Here is a 15,009-nt window from a genome sequence, read left to right on the forward strand (position 1 = left end):
GCTCTGCAAAATAATATACATTTGCCATGTTTTCTAAAACTATGCAAGTAGTAATATTAGAGTATTTGACTGAAAGCCCTTGTTTTCGCAACAAGCACACATACAAAAACAAAAGATAGAAACGGGAAACTTTTATTTACATTTCTGAGTATTCAATTGAATATGACTGTAGAGGGCTCCATAAACCTTTTGATGACTGATCTCAGCCTGGCTCACTAAATCTTTGTCATGGTGCACATACAACAGGTATGGTCATAGAATTAATGCAATATAAGTCATCAAAGTAAATATGTCATTATTCGCAATATCAAATACAAATGAATAACATATTTACATAGATTATTTAGTAATGTAATACATAGATTAAGTCGTAGTTTAAAGTGGTGTTGGGCTGAATTACTTCATGCTGAGATGTAGTTTTACTCGTAAAAACCACATGGGGGCAGAATATTACAAACTGCTCTCATTGTAATAGGTACATGGGCTATTTTTTCAGCAGTGAGGTTATTTTTTCTTTCGGCTTATCCCGTGAGTTCAGGGTCGCCACAGCGGATCAATGTCCGCATTTTGCGGCTTGATTATGCACAGTTTTCACGCCGGATGCTCTTCCTGACGCAACCCTTCCGGCACTGCACAGCTGGGGATGGGAAAGGGCTGTTGGGGGTTCATTGTCTTGCCCAGAGACACTTCGACATATAGCCGGGATCAAACCACTGACGCCTTTGTTACTGCCTTTACCAACTGAGCTAGCCACAGTGAGTACTTTACATTAATACTTTAAATATATTTGATGATAATACTTTTACTTCTAATAGAGTATGCAATGTTTAAATTTAACTGGCACTTCCTCTGACTAACTTTGACATCTACGCGTGAATGTAGGTAACTACTTGAATGTAAAAAAGCTATTAAAAATATGTACACCAGCATCCCTGTCATTTTAAACATTTTTTAATCCATGGTATCACTCAACAATCTAAAATACAGGGTTCTTAAAAACACTTTTCATTTTAATACACAAGATAAATTAGACATTATTGTGGTCAAATTAATTTACTGTATGTTTTTTCTTTCTGAAATCTCTCTTCTGGGCTCTCTCTTCTGGGCTTTTACATATACAGATAACATGCTGCACTATATCTATATGTTCTACATTAACCATATCTCCACTTTCTTCTCAGTTCTCAGTGTATTTTTTTAAAGGCACTATGGTAAAGGCACTGTGGCACAGGTCAGACACATCTCCACTCTGATTTTCTTGGCATTGGCTGAAATATAAAGGTAAATGTACTAATAGGTTTTAAATGATACTGTCAGCACTGGATTTTTGGCATGATTAGGAAATTATTATTCAAAGTTAATGGAAGGTTGACTTGGTGTTACAATACTAACTTTTGAAATATATCAAAAAGGAATGCACAGGAGGAAGAGGAAACACAAATCTTCAATCGATGCTTAAAAAGACGGTATATTTTGTAAAAGTATTATTTTACAAACGAGCAAATACACCGTGAGGATACTTTTTTACTATTCCACATCAGGTCGAGCTACTTGTAATGCAGTATCACTACTGATTGTGCTGCTGCCTGGTCCCTCATGCCCACCTCCTGATGAGCAAAATTAACACACTGTTAAATGGCAGGAAGATCCAGCTTCAGCTTTGCTTAAGTCAAATACCAACAAACATTACATGAGAACCATAAAAGGGCCATAAATTGTCCTGCATTGTGTATTGCAAGTTCATTTGGTCCTTGACAACATTATGTATTAGTTCTATCACAGCCCAGCATCTCTTCAGCCACAACTGGCTTCATACAGATGAAGACGATGTAATATATATATATATATATATATACATACACATATTATTAAAATGTGTCTATTGCTGAGAAAATTCAAACTCCAGTGTTAGAAAGTCCCAGCTGGTGGGTTGTTCAAACACTCAGGGAGACAAAAATGGACGAGTTTGAAATGTTCCCTACAGAAAAAACACTGCTCCCCATGTAAATGTTATTGCAAATAGCTGAGCTGTCTGCTACAGCTAAATGCCACTTCACACACACACACGATTCAATTTAATGTATGAGTTGAACTGTTTATCACTTTGGAGTTTTGACAGTTTTACATGCTGGTTGATTGAAATCAGGGAGTTTATATCCCAAAGTATCTATTGCTCACATGATGCTGAGATAGATTCTTAAAGCAGAAGTTTGATATTTTGGGAGTATTAAATGAAAATACTGATAAATGTACTGCTCTCTGCTAGTGAGAGAGAAATAGGCTACAGTCAGTAACAGTCTCGCAGAGACACTATAGAACTGGGGGAAACTAACTAACCTGGCTCTGTCTATAGGTAACTAAATCCACATAACAGCTCCTCTAAAGCAAATACATGATGTGGCTTTGCAGACACAGCCAAACCACCTGTTTCTAGTGTTTAAAGGATAACTTTAGTTATTTTTCTGAATTAATTGTATTGTCCATAATCGCCATACATGCTAAAGCCACCACTATATCTTCTCTGCTCACATTTGGTTAGTTGATGCCATACACCTCCATTGTCAAAAAAAATATTAAAAACACATCACAGCCAGACACACTGCTCCACAGGGTGACACATTTCTTCATTCTAAAAACTAGGACACATTTAAAATTTGTCCACACAGTTGAAGTATATGGCTAAATTTGTTAAAAATAATATAGTCACCGTTTTTCAAATAAAGACGTGTGTCACCCAGTAGAGTGGTGTGTGTGGCTTATGTATTTTTAATAGTTTTAGCACGACAGCAGCGGTCTGTGGCACAAGAGGGGGGAGTGAATGCAGGCTACAGGCTGACAACTAACCAAACGTGAGTAGAGAAGATTCAATGTTGGCGTCAGTGTCTATGGTGATTGTGGACAATAGGATTAATTCAGAAAATGACCAGCGTTATCCGTTAAAGCTGCAGTGTGGAACTTTTTTCATTTCTTTGTTTCAGTAAAGATATTCCTCAGGCACACACTTAATGACTTTGGAGACGATATGAATGTAATTTGGTAGAGATGACTGGTTGGACGTCCTGGACCATTTTCATCTAGCATAGTTGGTGTTGTCAGTCAAGTAGTAGAAAAAATCGTTTGTGCCGTGTAAAGACTCTAGCATTTAGTTTTAAGATCTAGTCACTGCCAGCCGTTCTCCCAATAATTTATAAAATATTTACGCCTGACATGAGTGACCGGTCACGTCACAACAGAGACAGTAAGTACAGTAAGTTTCAAAGTTCTATATAAGCACTACAGTGTGCATTGTTCTCACCTCTCCATCCAAGACACTTTTATTGTCTTTTGTTCTTTTCAACGCAAATTGCACATATAATTAAAATAAGTAAAAGTTGCTGGTTGCAACCATGTTTGTATGGCACATTAATTTTTGTTCATCAGGGATTTGTCTTTCTCCAGAACCTCCAATCGATAATTGTGTTTCCCACAGTTTACTCAGTCATCGGGTGTGATTAGACTAGAAGTCTCTGACAGTCTTTGAAAGTCTTGGTTTTCAGCTGTGTCCTCAGCTTTATGACCATGGGCCCTGCACCTAAACAATTTAATGTTAATGTTAATTCAAGGGGGTTGTTCTTTGGCAATGCTACACAACAAGGGAACCTGTCATGATAATGAATGGTGTCAGTTATTGTGTGAAAAAGACAACGTGTAAACTCCCACCCTAAATAAAAACCTAACATAGTGTTGTAAACCTCCCTGTCAGTCATTGAGGAACTTTTTGGAGTTGTTGTTATGAATCCCGTTCTGCCCCACATAGCTTTTACTCCGGGGAAAGAAATCAGCACGGAGCAGGCGGTAGAAATAAATCAGGATCATAATATTCATCACCATGATGCTGACAAGAAAGCTTGTGGCGTTGTCCAGCCAGGAGTAGTTGTGGATGATGTACCAGGTGAGGTAGAACTGAGTGCCCAGACGAAACGTGATGTAGGTGAAGAGGTTGACGAGTTTGTTGACGTGGTACATGGAAGAGGACTGGGCACCAGCCAGTTTCAGCATCAGCCTCAGATGCAGGGTGACGCTGTTGACCTCCACAAAGAGAGCGATCAAAGCGCCGGCTATATACAGCTGGGTGTAGAGGGCGTACAGGAAACACCAGATCACCTAATAAGGAGACAGACAATTTGTTTTTATTTTACTTTGCCTTACTTTATAGTCTACTTTGTTCTGCTTCTTTTAAAGCATTTTAAAGAATTTGTACGGGATATTCTATATTTCGTTATTGTTAGCAAAATCCCATAAAGAGCCATTAACACCCTGATTTAGTTTATTCCTCTATGCCAAAGCCTTCCAGTTGTGTCCAAAAGCTAAAAAAAAACACACATTACACTGCGGGAAACCTTTTCATTAATCAAAATATGGGCAGTGTAGTTTATCTATAAACAGCTCCAGACTAAAAGTGGCTGCCACTTTCACACTCTCTGGAGTAGTTCTTGTAAAGCAGAGTACTTGTACTGCACATGCTTCTGTTTACATTGCTTTTGGGCAATGTTTGTTGTGGTTCTCTGACATTATCACAAAAAAACGTCCAAACATACGAATAATTTGAAAAAGTGTTTTATGATCAATTGAGGCAAATGTATGTCATGTGGTTCAAAAGAGGAGCTAATGAAAAACATGGAGATGGGATGAAACAAACGCAATCTGTCAGGCTGTCACATGAATTTTAAATCTTAAAGTATCTTGAAGTTGAAATAAAAGTCGCCGCATGACCTATTATCAGTGGCTGCATGATTGACATAAATATAGTGTGTGTGCAACAGTTCTGTGTCATAATGAACAACACAACAGCAAGTGCAAGTGTTTTTGTGCGTTTCTCACACACAAACACAAGGACACAGTTCTGTGTCCTGATAACCTTGATGTTTCGTTTCTTGTGTTGAGTTGCTGAGCTTAGCATGGTGACTAATGCAAAAATGAAACCACAATAGACTTAAAAAGAAAAGGAAACAAACAAACATGGCCACAGGCATGCTGTCTTACCAGTGCATGATGGAGTAAGAATTCCCACGATCCTCTTGCATGTCCTGTCACAATTATATCACCTGCATCTTGCACAAAGTATCCTGAGAGGAAAGAAATCAAGACGATGTCTCTGCTAGTGCTATAAGTTAATCAGCTTAATAGCAATTATAAATTAAAAATAAAATGTAAATGGACAGTTCAGTACCATTACTAAACTGTGGAGATCTAGGTGACAAACTGGTGGAAGGAAAATGTGGTAAGAGTAGCCTAATGTCAGGGTTAGTGAACATGCAGAGCCCCAGATGATTGTTAATTAGAGGATTGTTACAGTCCTATAACAGCATCAAAGTGTTTAAGTATGTGAATTATACAAAGAGCTACGGATTGTGTTCAGGGTTGGCTACACCGGAACATGTTCCGCACAGTGATTTGGCATGTGTTTTTACGCCGGATGCCCAATGCTCTACCACTGTGCCACCAGGCCCATTAAGTATGCTAATTAAGTCTGGGAGTTTGTTTAAATGGCTTATTTATTTGTTGTAAAGACAATTTATTTCATTGTCAATATATTGACAATGAATCATTTTCAAGTGAAAATGACAAACATTCCCTGATTCCAGCTTTTCAAATTTAATTAATTTCTTGCATATGGTAGAACATTGAATATATTTGCATTTTGAACTGTTTGGTCAAATAAAACATAACATGCCACTAACAACTCGAACTGACAATAATTGTATGGGTAGTTTTCACTATTTTCTCATTTGAGTAGTTACGACCTAGTAGTAACTACCCTAAGTAGTTGTTAACTGAAGCCCTGTTTAATTTAAATTATGATTTGTTGTTGCTTTGCTTTTAGCCTTAATAAATCATTTTACACTTAAGAGCCTCTTTGGGTTTATGGCAACTGAAGTATTTTTAATTCATTTGTTTGTATGAACATTTTGATGTAATGACTTTTTTCTTTACTCAATAAATCCAGTTTGGTCCTTCACCCTGCTCAGAAAGCAGAGCAACTGTTACCTCACCCTACTGTTGTGAAAACTCAAGGTAATTGTAATATTGCCTGAGGGGATGAGTCAACCAAACAGGTGTGTGACTCAACAAACTCACAAACATTGTAAAGGTTATTCCAAAAGCAATCAATGCTGTATTTTACTTTACAATATGGAGGGATACAACAACAATGTAGTCATTATAAAAATGGGGAATTCAGACTTTAAAGACAAAACTTTAATTCCTTACAATGTCAACTTTCAATTTATTCCTGACAGAAAACTGTTTTTTCCCCAAAATAACAGCTCTTTTCACTTCAAATGGGTCCATATCTTTTTTGTCTCATATAGTTTTTGTCACCCTATATTTGTAGCACTTTATGACACCACAATGCTTTTGTAATGGAGTGTCGGCAGTTGTTTTGCTGGTAATGCATGAACTACCACCAAGAAAGCAGGAAACCCAATCTGCTCCTGTGTTACAGAGTATAACCTTCACTAATCAGTGTGGTTGGCCTCAGTGGAGTTAATAGCTGTTTGTGGGTGGTAGGACAGATTGCCAAAGATTTTTGTCTTCGTGATAACAAAAAGATGCACATTACAGTAAAACCCAGCCATGTACAGCACCACAGCTCAGTCAGACTAATCTCAAACTTATCAGTTACTTGATACACTCATCAGCACTTATCAGTGGGATTATCGTTGCAGTTCATAGCAGCTAAGAAAAGCCACCTATTTGTCTGTTCTAAGAAGCAGGTAAGAAGGCCAGATCTGGTTTCTTTGAAAATCAGAAACTGGAAAGTTGGCACGTTTACACACCCACAGAACAGGAGGGTTTAGTATATATCAGGGATGGAAGAGACACCTCCCACATTTCCCTATTCTGCATTAAAGTGAAAAATTAATCAGTTGATAATAAAGTAATCTGCAACTATTTTAATATTTAAATGATAGTTTAAAGTTTCTAAAGGCCCCAGAAGTGCTGATTTCAGCTTCTCAAATGTAAATGGTAAATGGTCTGCAGTTATATAGCGCTTTTCTACCTATTGGTGCTCAAAGCACTTCACACTGCTTCTCATTCACACATTCAACTGACACACACACACACACACACACCAATAGGGGAGCTGCTATGCAGCTGGTCAACGCTTGCTGGGAGCAACTGGGAGCAACCACTCTACCTTCTGCAACTGTGGTGCAGGAGGTAGAGAATGAGAAAACAGCTGGTTAATTAACAATATAACCAGTAAATGACTCAATATGGACATCTTTTCTGTTTTTAAACATTATGACATATTCTGTGTGTGCAGTGTAGCTGGAGGCAAAATAACTCCCTAAACACTTTAGGTTTTGGGTTTGGTGGCTTTTATAAGAGTTTTTCTGCAGACACATGGTCACTGACTCTCTGGACTGAGGCCATCATAAAAATGCTTGTTTTTGTAGCACACTTCAAACCATGTAAGGTCTGGGTGTGTCTGAATGCAAATCACAAATTGGGGAACTAGGTGGAATAAAGTTAGGTGATTTGACACAGGTAGTTCACACAGAAACAAAATAAAAATGTACATCCCGATTAACATGCCACAAACTTATTTTATGTATAAATGTTTTTTTTTTTTTTTTAATTCCACAAAGTGTTTACTGACCTGTTGAGATGCAGATGAGCAGGTAGGACTGAGGCGTGTGGTAAGAGTGGATGTTTCTCAATGTCTCTGGCCAAACCACCACACTGGAGAGGGACACATGTTATGGATAGGTGGGTCTGTAATCACCTCACTCAGACATACGGACATGGGCTCACTCCTGGAGAGAAAAGCCCGTCTAAGCAGAATATCATGTGTTATAGCTTGTTTACCCACTGGCCAATTGTAGAAATAGTGCTATTGTTGTTTTTCTTCTTTAAAGGACGAGTTCACAATTTCTTTTATGTGCGTCTTAAAACACTCAGGTACCTCTATGGACACTATAACTAGTTTTACTTGCTCTAACCATTTCCCCTGTTCGCACAAGCCATGAAAAGATCCCTCCATGAGATACGTCCCACTGGATGCAAATAAGCGGGGCCAAAATTCAATGTGCAAAAAATGTGCAAGACACTGAACCCCCAACAATCCATCTACAGCCACGTAGTGCCGGACCCAAGCCCGGGAGAAATCGGGAAGGGTTGCGTCAGGAAGAGCATCTGGCGTAAAAAAAAAAAAAAAATAAGAAAACGGTGCCAAATCAACATGTGGACAAATGATCTCCTGTGGCGATGCTGAACTCATGGCCAAAAGAAAATCTGAGGACAATAGACTGTTGAGGCATATTTTATTTATGTTTAGTTATAAATGTACATTTGAAAACATTTCTGCAAAGAAGGACTGTGGATTTTGGCCCCCCACCACTTCCATTGAAAGGACTTTAAGAAGCAATGTCTCTGTGGCTAATGGACACCTGACTTGTTTTAAGACGCACTTGTGAAACAATGTGAAACTCTTTTCTACTCGTTACAGTGTTATTTGTATCTAAATATGAGTCACTGATTTGACAATATCACTTAACACTGTCACTTTATTGTGCTGTTTGGAAAAAGAGGCACACCTCCTAAAATCAATGGTTTCTCAATGGTTACTCCCCACCTTGTATAAACACAGCATAACAGACTTAAATGAATGACCTACAGTACAGTATAAGCAGTGCACCATTACACCTGTACTTTAAGTGCACAAACTCTCTTTTGGATGCAAAATCTTACTTCTAACAACTCTAATGCCACATGTTAAATGCAGCAATAATTAGGTAAGAAAGCCGACGGTTGATAAACACGATCTTGGTCCCACTGTTTCATGTTAAAAGATGAGTTAAGAGCATGGTCCACACCCTGAGAATAGCTTCTTCTAATGCTTTCCCAAGAATCCTTTGGCAGGTTTTTCCAGTTGCTATCAACGACTGAAAGTGAGACTAGAATGATGTGTTTCCTCTGAGTCACACACCAGATTCAACAACAGCAACAAGAGCTTTGTGTGGCTCATATACTGTACAGTGGCATTTCCCTCCCCACTTTAAAATGCCATTGTCTCCCCCATCCCTCACTCTGTCTGAGCATGTCCTTCTTCTCCTGGCTGCCACAGACTGTCACTGCTCCACACACACAGACACACACACACACACACACACACACACACTCCCCTACACATAACACATCACGTGGACTGTGAATAGACAATGGTGTCCCAGTGTGGATGGACAGACAGCTGTTTGGATGGACGGATGGAGACTTACCACATCAGGGCCCATGTCCCAGTTAGCAGGGAGTGTACCATTGAGACGGAGAGATTCCTCCACTTCCAGGAGCATAGGTCATCCTGCTTCACCACCTTGGGCACAGGCAGCCTTTGCAGAAGCCAGTGGACCAATCGGAAAATAAGAGCGCACACCAGGACAGACGGGCCTGGGTGACTCTTCAGCACAGGAAGCAGGGCCTCCATCCTCTCCTCCCCACGCACGCTCTGCCTCTATCTCTCGGCGCTTGCTCTTCTCCTAATTAGATTGCGTTGCCTTTGGTCCTTTGCTGTTGGCGACACACGCTCCTGTCAGCGTCTCCGCAGACCGGTGATGGACGCAAGGGACGTGATGGGTTATATAGGACCGGGTTCTGCTGTTGCAGGAGATGATCTGCCTTTTTTATTATATTTTTTCGGATATCCTTTCCGCACACTTGATGTCTGAATGATGCTGCGGCCGTTTTTCTTCGCACGATTTCAGCCTGAAGATGGACGCTGGTAAAGGAATCCCGTAAACAACTCATACCAATCTGCCTCGTAACGTTCTGTGAAGCCGCTCGCAGCCCGCCCGTCTGTGCACAACGATGGGGGAGTGGTGGAGATGGAGCGGGGTGGGCGGTACTGTTGCTGCTCCGTTTAAGCAGAAAAAACAAGACCGGGCACAGAACTGAGATTGTGTAGGGAAGCACTCCATTTGCCTGTGGCGATGTGCCTCTTTTTACAGAGCAGTAAGGGCGGGGAAAGCGGCGGTAGCAGAATTGTTGAGCATGTCTTTGCTTTTGGTTACACAAAGGGAATGGAATGAATTTTATTTGTATTAAATAGTCCAATGTGAAGTTGGCCTTTTATTATTGATTGTGTGTGTTTGTGACGTTTGTAGAGTTTAAATGGAAAACCACGCCCACCCGGCACGGGCCGGACAGATTTTGGAGTGCACCCATGCAGTGCCGTGGGAATCACGTTTTTCTGTAGGCCAACATGGACGCAGCATATTCCTGATTCCTCCGACAAAAAGTCAATGGGTTTTTCTCACTGATAATTGGAATAGTGCACGAAATACGATAAAACTAATGAGAACATAATGATACTCTCTCGTTTTGTTCAGCCAGATAACCTGCACTGATAAACTGCAAGCTCGACAGAAAACGTGGACGAAAGCAGGCGGCGACAGCAGGGGGAGTGGAGACAAAAAGCTGCTCTCAAGACGGACAGAGACAAGATTTGTATTCGTCATCTCACTGATCTTTGAACTGTCAGAGATAAAACGTGTGCAGATGTTTTTTTAAGAATCCTCACATTCTATTTCCAATTGTTTTGACACCCTAAATAATGTCTTTATTTTTTTATGCTACATAACTAGATTATTAGCAGCACAAACACAATGTGTGATTTATCGATCATATTAGCCTTTGGTAAATCGTTACGTTGATTACTAGTAAAATCAAAATATTTCACACTAAACAAATAAAGAAACAAGTCTATACACGTCACACCTGAACCAATCAGCTGTTATATACTTCTGTGTATTACGTACTTTAGATCAAATACAGATTTCAATTTTTTCTGAGGCTATGTTAGCACCTGGTGCTGTTACTGTAAATATACTGATATGATTAAAAAAAATGACTACAAATATTAATTTTATCAATATTTAAACTATATAAATCTAGTATATGGATAGGCCTTAAACTTAATTCTGGGTGTATATACCCCCCAAAAGTTTTTTGCTGGGTTTGATCTTCAGGTCTTTTCCTCTGAGATTCTACTCTCAGTGGCACAGAGGAATTGTGAGACCACCAGTCATCCCATTACTGTCACCTCTGATCAGATTTGACGTCAGCCAAGATGGCAAAATGTCAATAAAGAACATAGGCCAGATGGCATTGATTCTAAAAACTTGAAACTAAGTGCTGATCAGTTATGTGATGGATTCCATCATTTTTCTCCCACTCCCTTAGTGAATATAGAATACTGTGACATGGAATACATCTTGCATACTGGCTGTCTCTAAGATTTGATAAGATAATGATTTAAGACCATTGCATTAACATATTATGGTTGTCCTATGTTTATGGAATGAGTTTTAAGATCCCCTGCAGTTTGCTTATATGAAATGTTACATTCCATAGTCATCTGGAGACAAATCGTAGTTCTGTGCAGATTATGTTTTCGGATTTCTCGTGCATTTCACACTGTTCAACCTCATCACACTAATTGATTTTAATCTCCATGCTGCCTTGTTAGCAAGGATTTACTTACAAGACCTCAGTTGGTCACACTTACTAAAGTTTCTAACACAGTTTTGATCTAATACAGGACCCCCACTTGTATGTGCTCAGACTGGCACAGTGGCTCCTAAGAGTTGCCTGTATACATTTTGCTTGGCTAAAAAGTACTTTAAATCATTCAAATTCCAAAATGCATCCTCAAAAAATGCAGTTTCCATCTCACCAAATGAATGGCAGGGGGGTCCTCACAGCATGGTGTTCTCTTTAGGGAATATGTCTGTAGATATTCGTTTGACGGTCTTTGATTTGTTTAGGGTCTAAATTAAACACTAGCTTCATTAGTCAGTGTATTCAGAGAAACCTCATAACAGATGATGAACATGTGGAAATGCACTACAGTAACCTGGTTACTATAAACCTAATAATTGCTAATTACATCTAAAATACATTGTTTTCATTGGTATCTAAAAAACCTTGGAAAAGCCCAACAAAATTACCTAAATATGGACAAAAGGTTTCAATCATGAATGTTTTGTTCTAACCACAATAAATGCGGAGAGTTTCAACTCTCCCACAATACATACAAAGTCTTTTATTATACTACTTTTAGTTCCTAAAAACGTTAGTGATTAATTCAGTGTGTTGAGCTAAGCTATGCAAACATTCACTTAGTTTCATTATAAATAATTTATGGAAGTAAGAAACAGAAATTTTAAGTTAAATTAAATGCACATTTCTTGTATAATTTTCATGAGAAAAGATTCAATTGAATAAATTGATTAGATTTGAGTCTACAAAATCATTTATAGTCACTCACATATGTCCAAAAGAGAAACTTAAGTGTACAGTTTGTGTCTGCACTTTATCTTTAGAAAAACACTCCTAACAGCACAGACTACAACAACAAAACCGCCGTTAGATGGCAGCAAAACTTCATGTCAACAAGCTTTGTACATAGACGATTCTGATGTTTAGTTCAACTGCTCCCATTTTGTCATCACACCACTTGGGGGCAGTTCTGTCCTACAGTTTAACCTGCAGAGGAAGATCCACCCCTCTAACACTGATTGTTAAGATGTGCTAGATGGTTTCCAGTAGTTATTCCGTATGAGTTTAATTGCATGTGTATTTTTGAGAAAAAAGAGAGAGATCAACTAAATATTTTTTATCAGTAATGTGTTGTTCAGCATATCAGGATCAATACAATGCTCATTTGACCTTTTTGCAAAAGTATGAAATTTGAACCAAGAATGATTAACCATATAATTAATCTACTTATCCTCTGAATACAGAGCTCTTTGTAATCAAACACCCTGTGGTTAGAGAGTGAAGTGTAACTTAATACCATGCCCAGTGTTTCCTGGTTGCTTCGCCATGGTTATTTTGTTCGTGTGTGGGAGAATTAGAGCTCCCATAGTTTTTTCACTGTTTTTTAGTTTTTTCACTGAATCCTACAGATAAGCACAGCCTCAGATTTCCTAAAAAGGATTTCTTACACCAGGTGTAAATAAAACCCAGGACGTTTGCGAACTTCATTTCATTTGCAAAAATGTCAGCAGTTGTTGGTATCATTTTGAGGTGTTTCTACTTAAGTGTTTCTATTTTATGCTACCGTGCTTTCATTTTCCTACATGTCAGAGACAAATATTGTACTTTTACTCCACTATATTTATTTTCTACTCATCTTGTTACTAGTTGCTTTTCAGATACTAGAGTATGTGAAGCCATTCCACTCATATATAAAGTAGTTAAAATCAGCTCCATCTTGAGCTGTAACATAAAACATTACAAGACATTAATGCTTCAATAATTATAATCTAATAATATCATATTCATTGACATAGTTTATAAAGAGTTGCTTTACTTCTGCTACCATAAGTATTTTTGGTTATTATTGTACTTAAGTGACATTCTGAATGCATGACCGTAACTTGAAACATTTCTACAATTATACCTTTGCTTAAGTAAATGTTCCAGGTAGCCGACTTCTTACTAGTTATATTAATTATTCACTCCTCATTTATTGTATTTTCACCTCTGCTTGTCCGGCTGATACATGTCACAATAAAATCCACAAGCAAGCACCTTTAAAAATTTTAAGTATGAGGAAACAACTAAAAGCATTTCTGTGATTGAAGCCTCACCCAACAACTTCCTCTCATGTGTCTTGAGAAAACTACAAGGTTCATACCTGGGGCTTAACATCAGTTTCACTGTCCTATACAGTGCATTCCTGGACACTTACTGTCACGTCTAGAGACAGATTTGTTGCTGACAGAAGACAGTAGCACATGCCCAAATATGCCACTTATCTGGTCTGAGCAGTGACATATACACTGCAAGGCTTTTCTAGTTGTTCCACTGCTGAAATATTATATCACTGGGAAAGAGCAAACTATTGTCTGTAAAACCTTCACTGCACCAAACTGTTTTAAAAAGTGCAAATTGTAAAGAAAAATAAATAGTAGTTTAGTAATGTACTTCACCACAACACAGAGCGAGCTTTGTCACAGCACAAAGCATTTATTATCCCCATTGTGGTAGAGAGGGGAAACAGTGCTAATGCAGTTCCCTTCCAGCTTATCTCAGACAAGGGGAAGGCGCTTCATAATCACTAGGCGTCTGAATGTAAGACTGTTGTATGTGAAGTCCAAGCTCAAAACGCTAATCATATCTGTCTCACTGTCTCCTTTAGCAGCCTCAGTGTCTCTGTTTCAGCTTTCACTACTTGTTTCCTGGCATTGATGTTCAAGAACATACAGCTTAATAATAAAATACAGCACCTATCTTATTGCCCCTCTCTTTTTGATTTTTTTTAGTGTGTGTATTTTTAACACAACTCCAGTTTTCAGTGTTTATAGTGAACGTTCAACAAAGATGATCTTTTGCAAGAGGCAAAACAATCTAGCTTTACTTAGATTTTGAATAGAATTTTTAAAATCCACCACATAAGATCAAATAAAACCATAGACAGCAGAACATACCCAGCTATCTTTATCCAACCTAAACGTGAATGTTACCCAGTATTTACATGGAAGACCTAGCATTTCATTTTTATATATCTGACAAAAACACTTTTCTTACCTATGTCAATATGACAAGAACTGATCTAAACATTTACTAACAAAACGCATAGTCCCAAAGAGTCCTGCATTTCCCTTGTCACTATGTTAATCAAATGGTACCAGGAATAGATTTTAAAGAAACAGGTTTACTTTTATTCAGAAGCTTAATTTAGCTGCCATCGTAAAGAAAATATCTGTTTCTGACTTATAGATATCAGAAACTTCATGTCCAGCCGGACTGTTCACAGCTAAACTCACTTTTATCTTGTTCTTATGGAAGAAAAAAGACATAGAAGGAAGAAACTAAAGAGTGTATTCATATGCGTCTGAAAAAATAAAAACAATTTCTTGTTTGTGTAGAATCTTTGTTGTGGATTTTGGGAGCCTTCTTTTCTTTTCTTTTAGAAAATAAGGCCACACAATGTTCTTTTTTTTTTGACGTGGACATGAG

At 38.4% G+C, this 15,009-nt stretch overlaps 1 protein-coding gene across 1 annotated transcript; it reads right to left on the bottom strand.

The window, feature by feature from the left end:
• Positions 1-116: 116 nt before the first annotated feature.
• tlcd1 (TLC domain containing 1) lies at positions 117-9,853 on the bottom strand. The gene is made up of 4 exons (XM_067507326.1): positions 9,264-9,853; positions 7,646-7,728; positions 5,023-5,105; positions 117-4,143 (listed from the first exon to the last, which is right to left on the bottom strand). Exons 1-4 carry the CDS (start codon positions 9,467-9,469, stop codon positions 3,739-3,741), a joined length of 777 nt encoding a protein of 258 aa, XP_067363427.1. The 5' UTR covers positions 9,470-9,853; the 3' UTR covers positions 117-3,738.
• Positions 9,854-15,009: the final 5,156 nt, after the last annotated feature.

Source organism: Channa argus, chromosome 6 (assembly GCF_033026475.1).
Source record: "Channa argus isolate prfri chromosome 6, Channa argus male v1.0, whole genome shotgun sequence".
NCBI classification, from domain to species: Eukaryota; Metazoa; Chordata; class Actinopteri; order Anabantiformes; family Channidae; genus Channa; species Channa argus.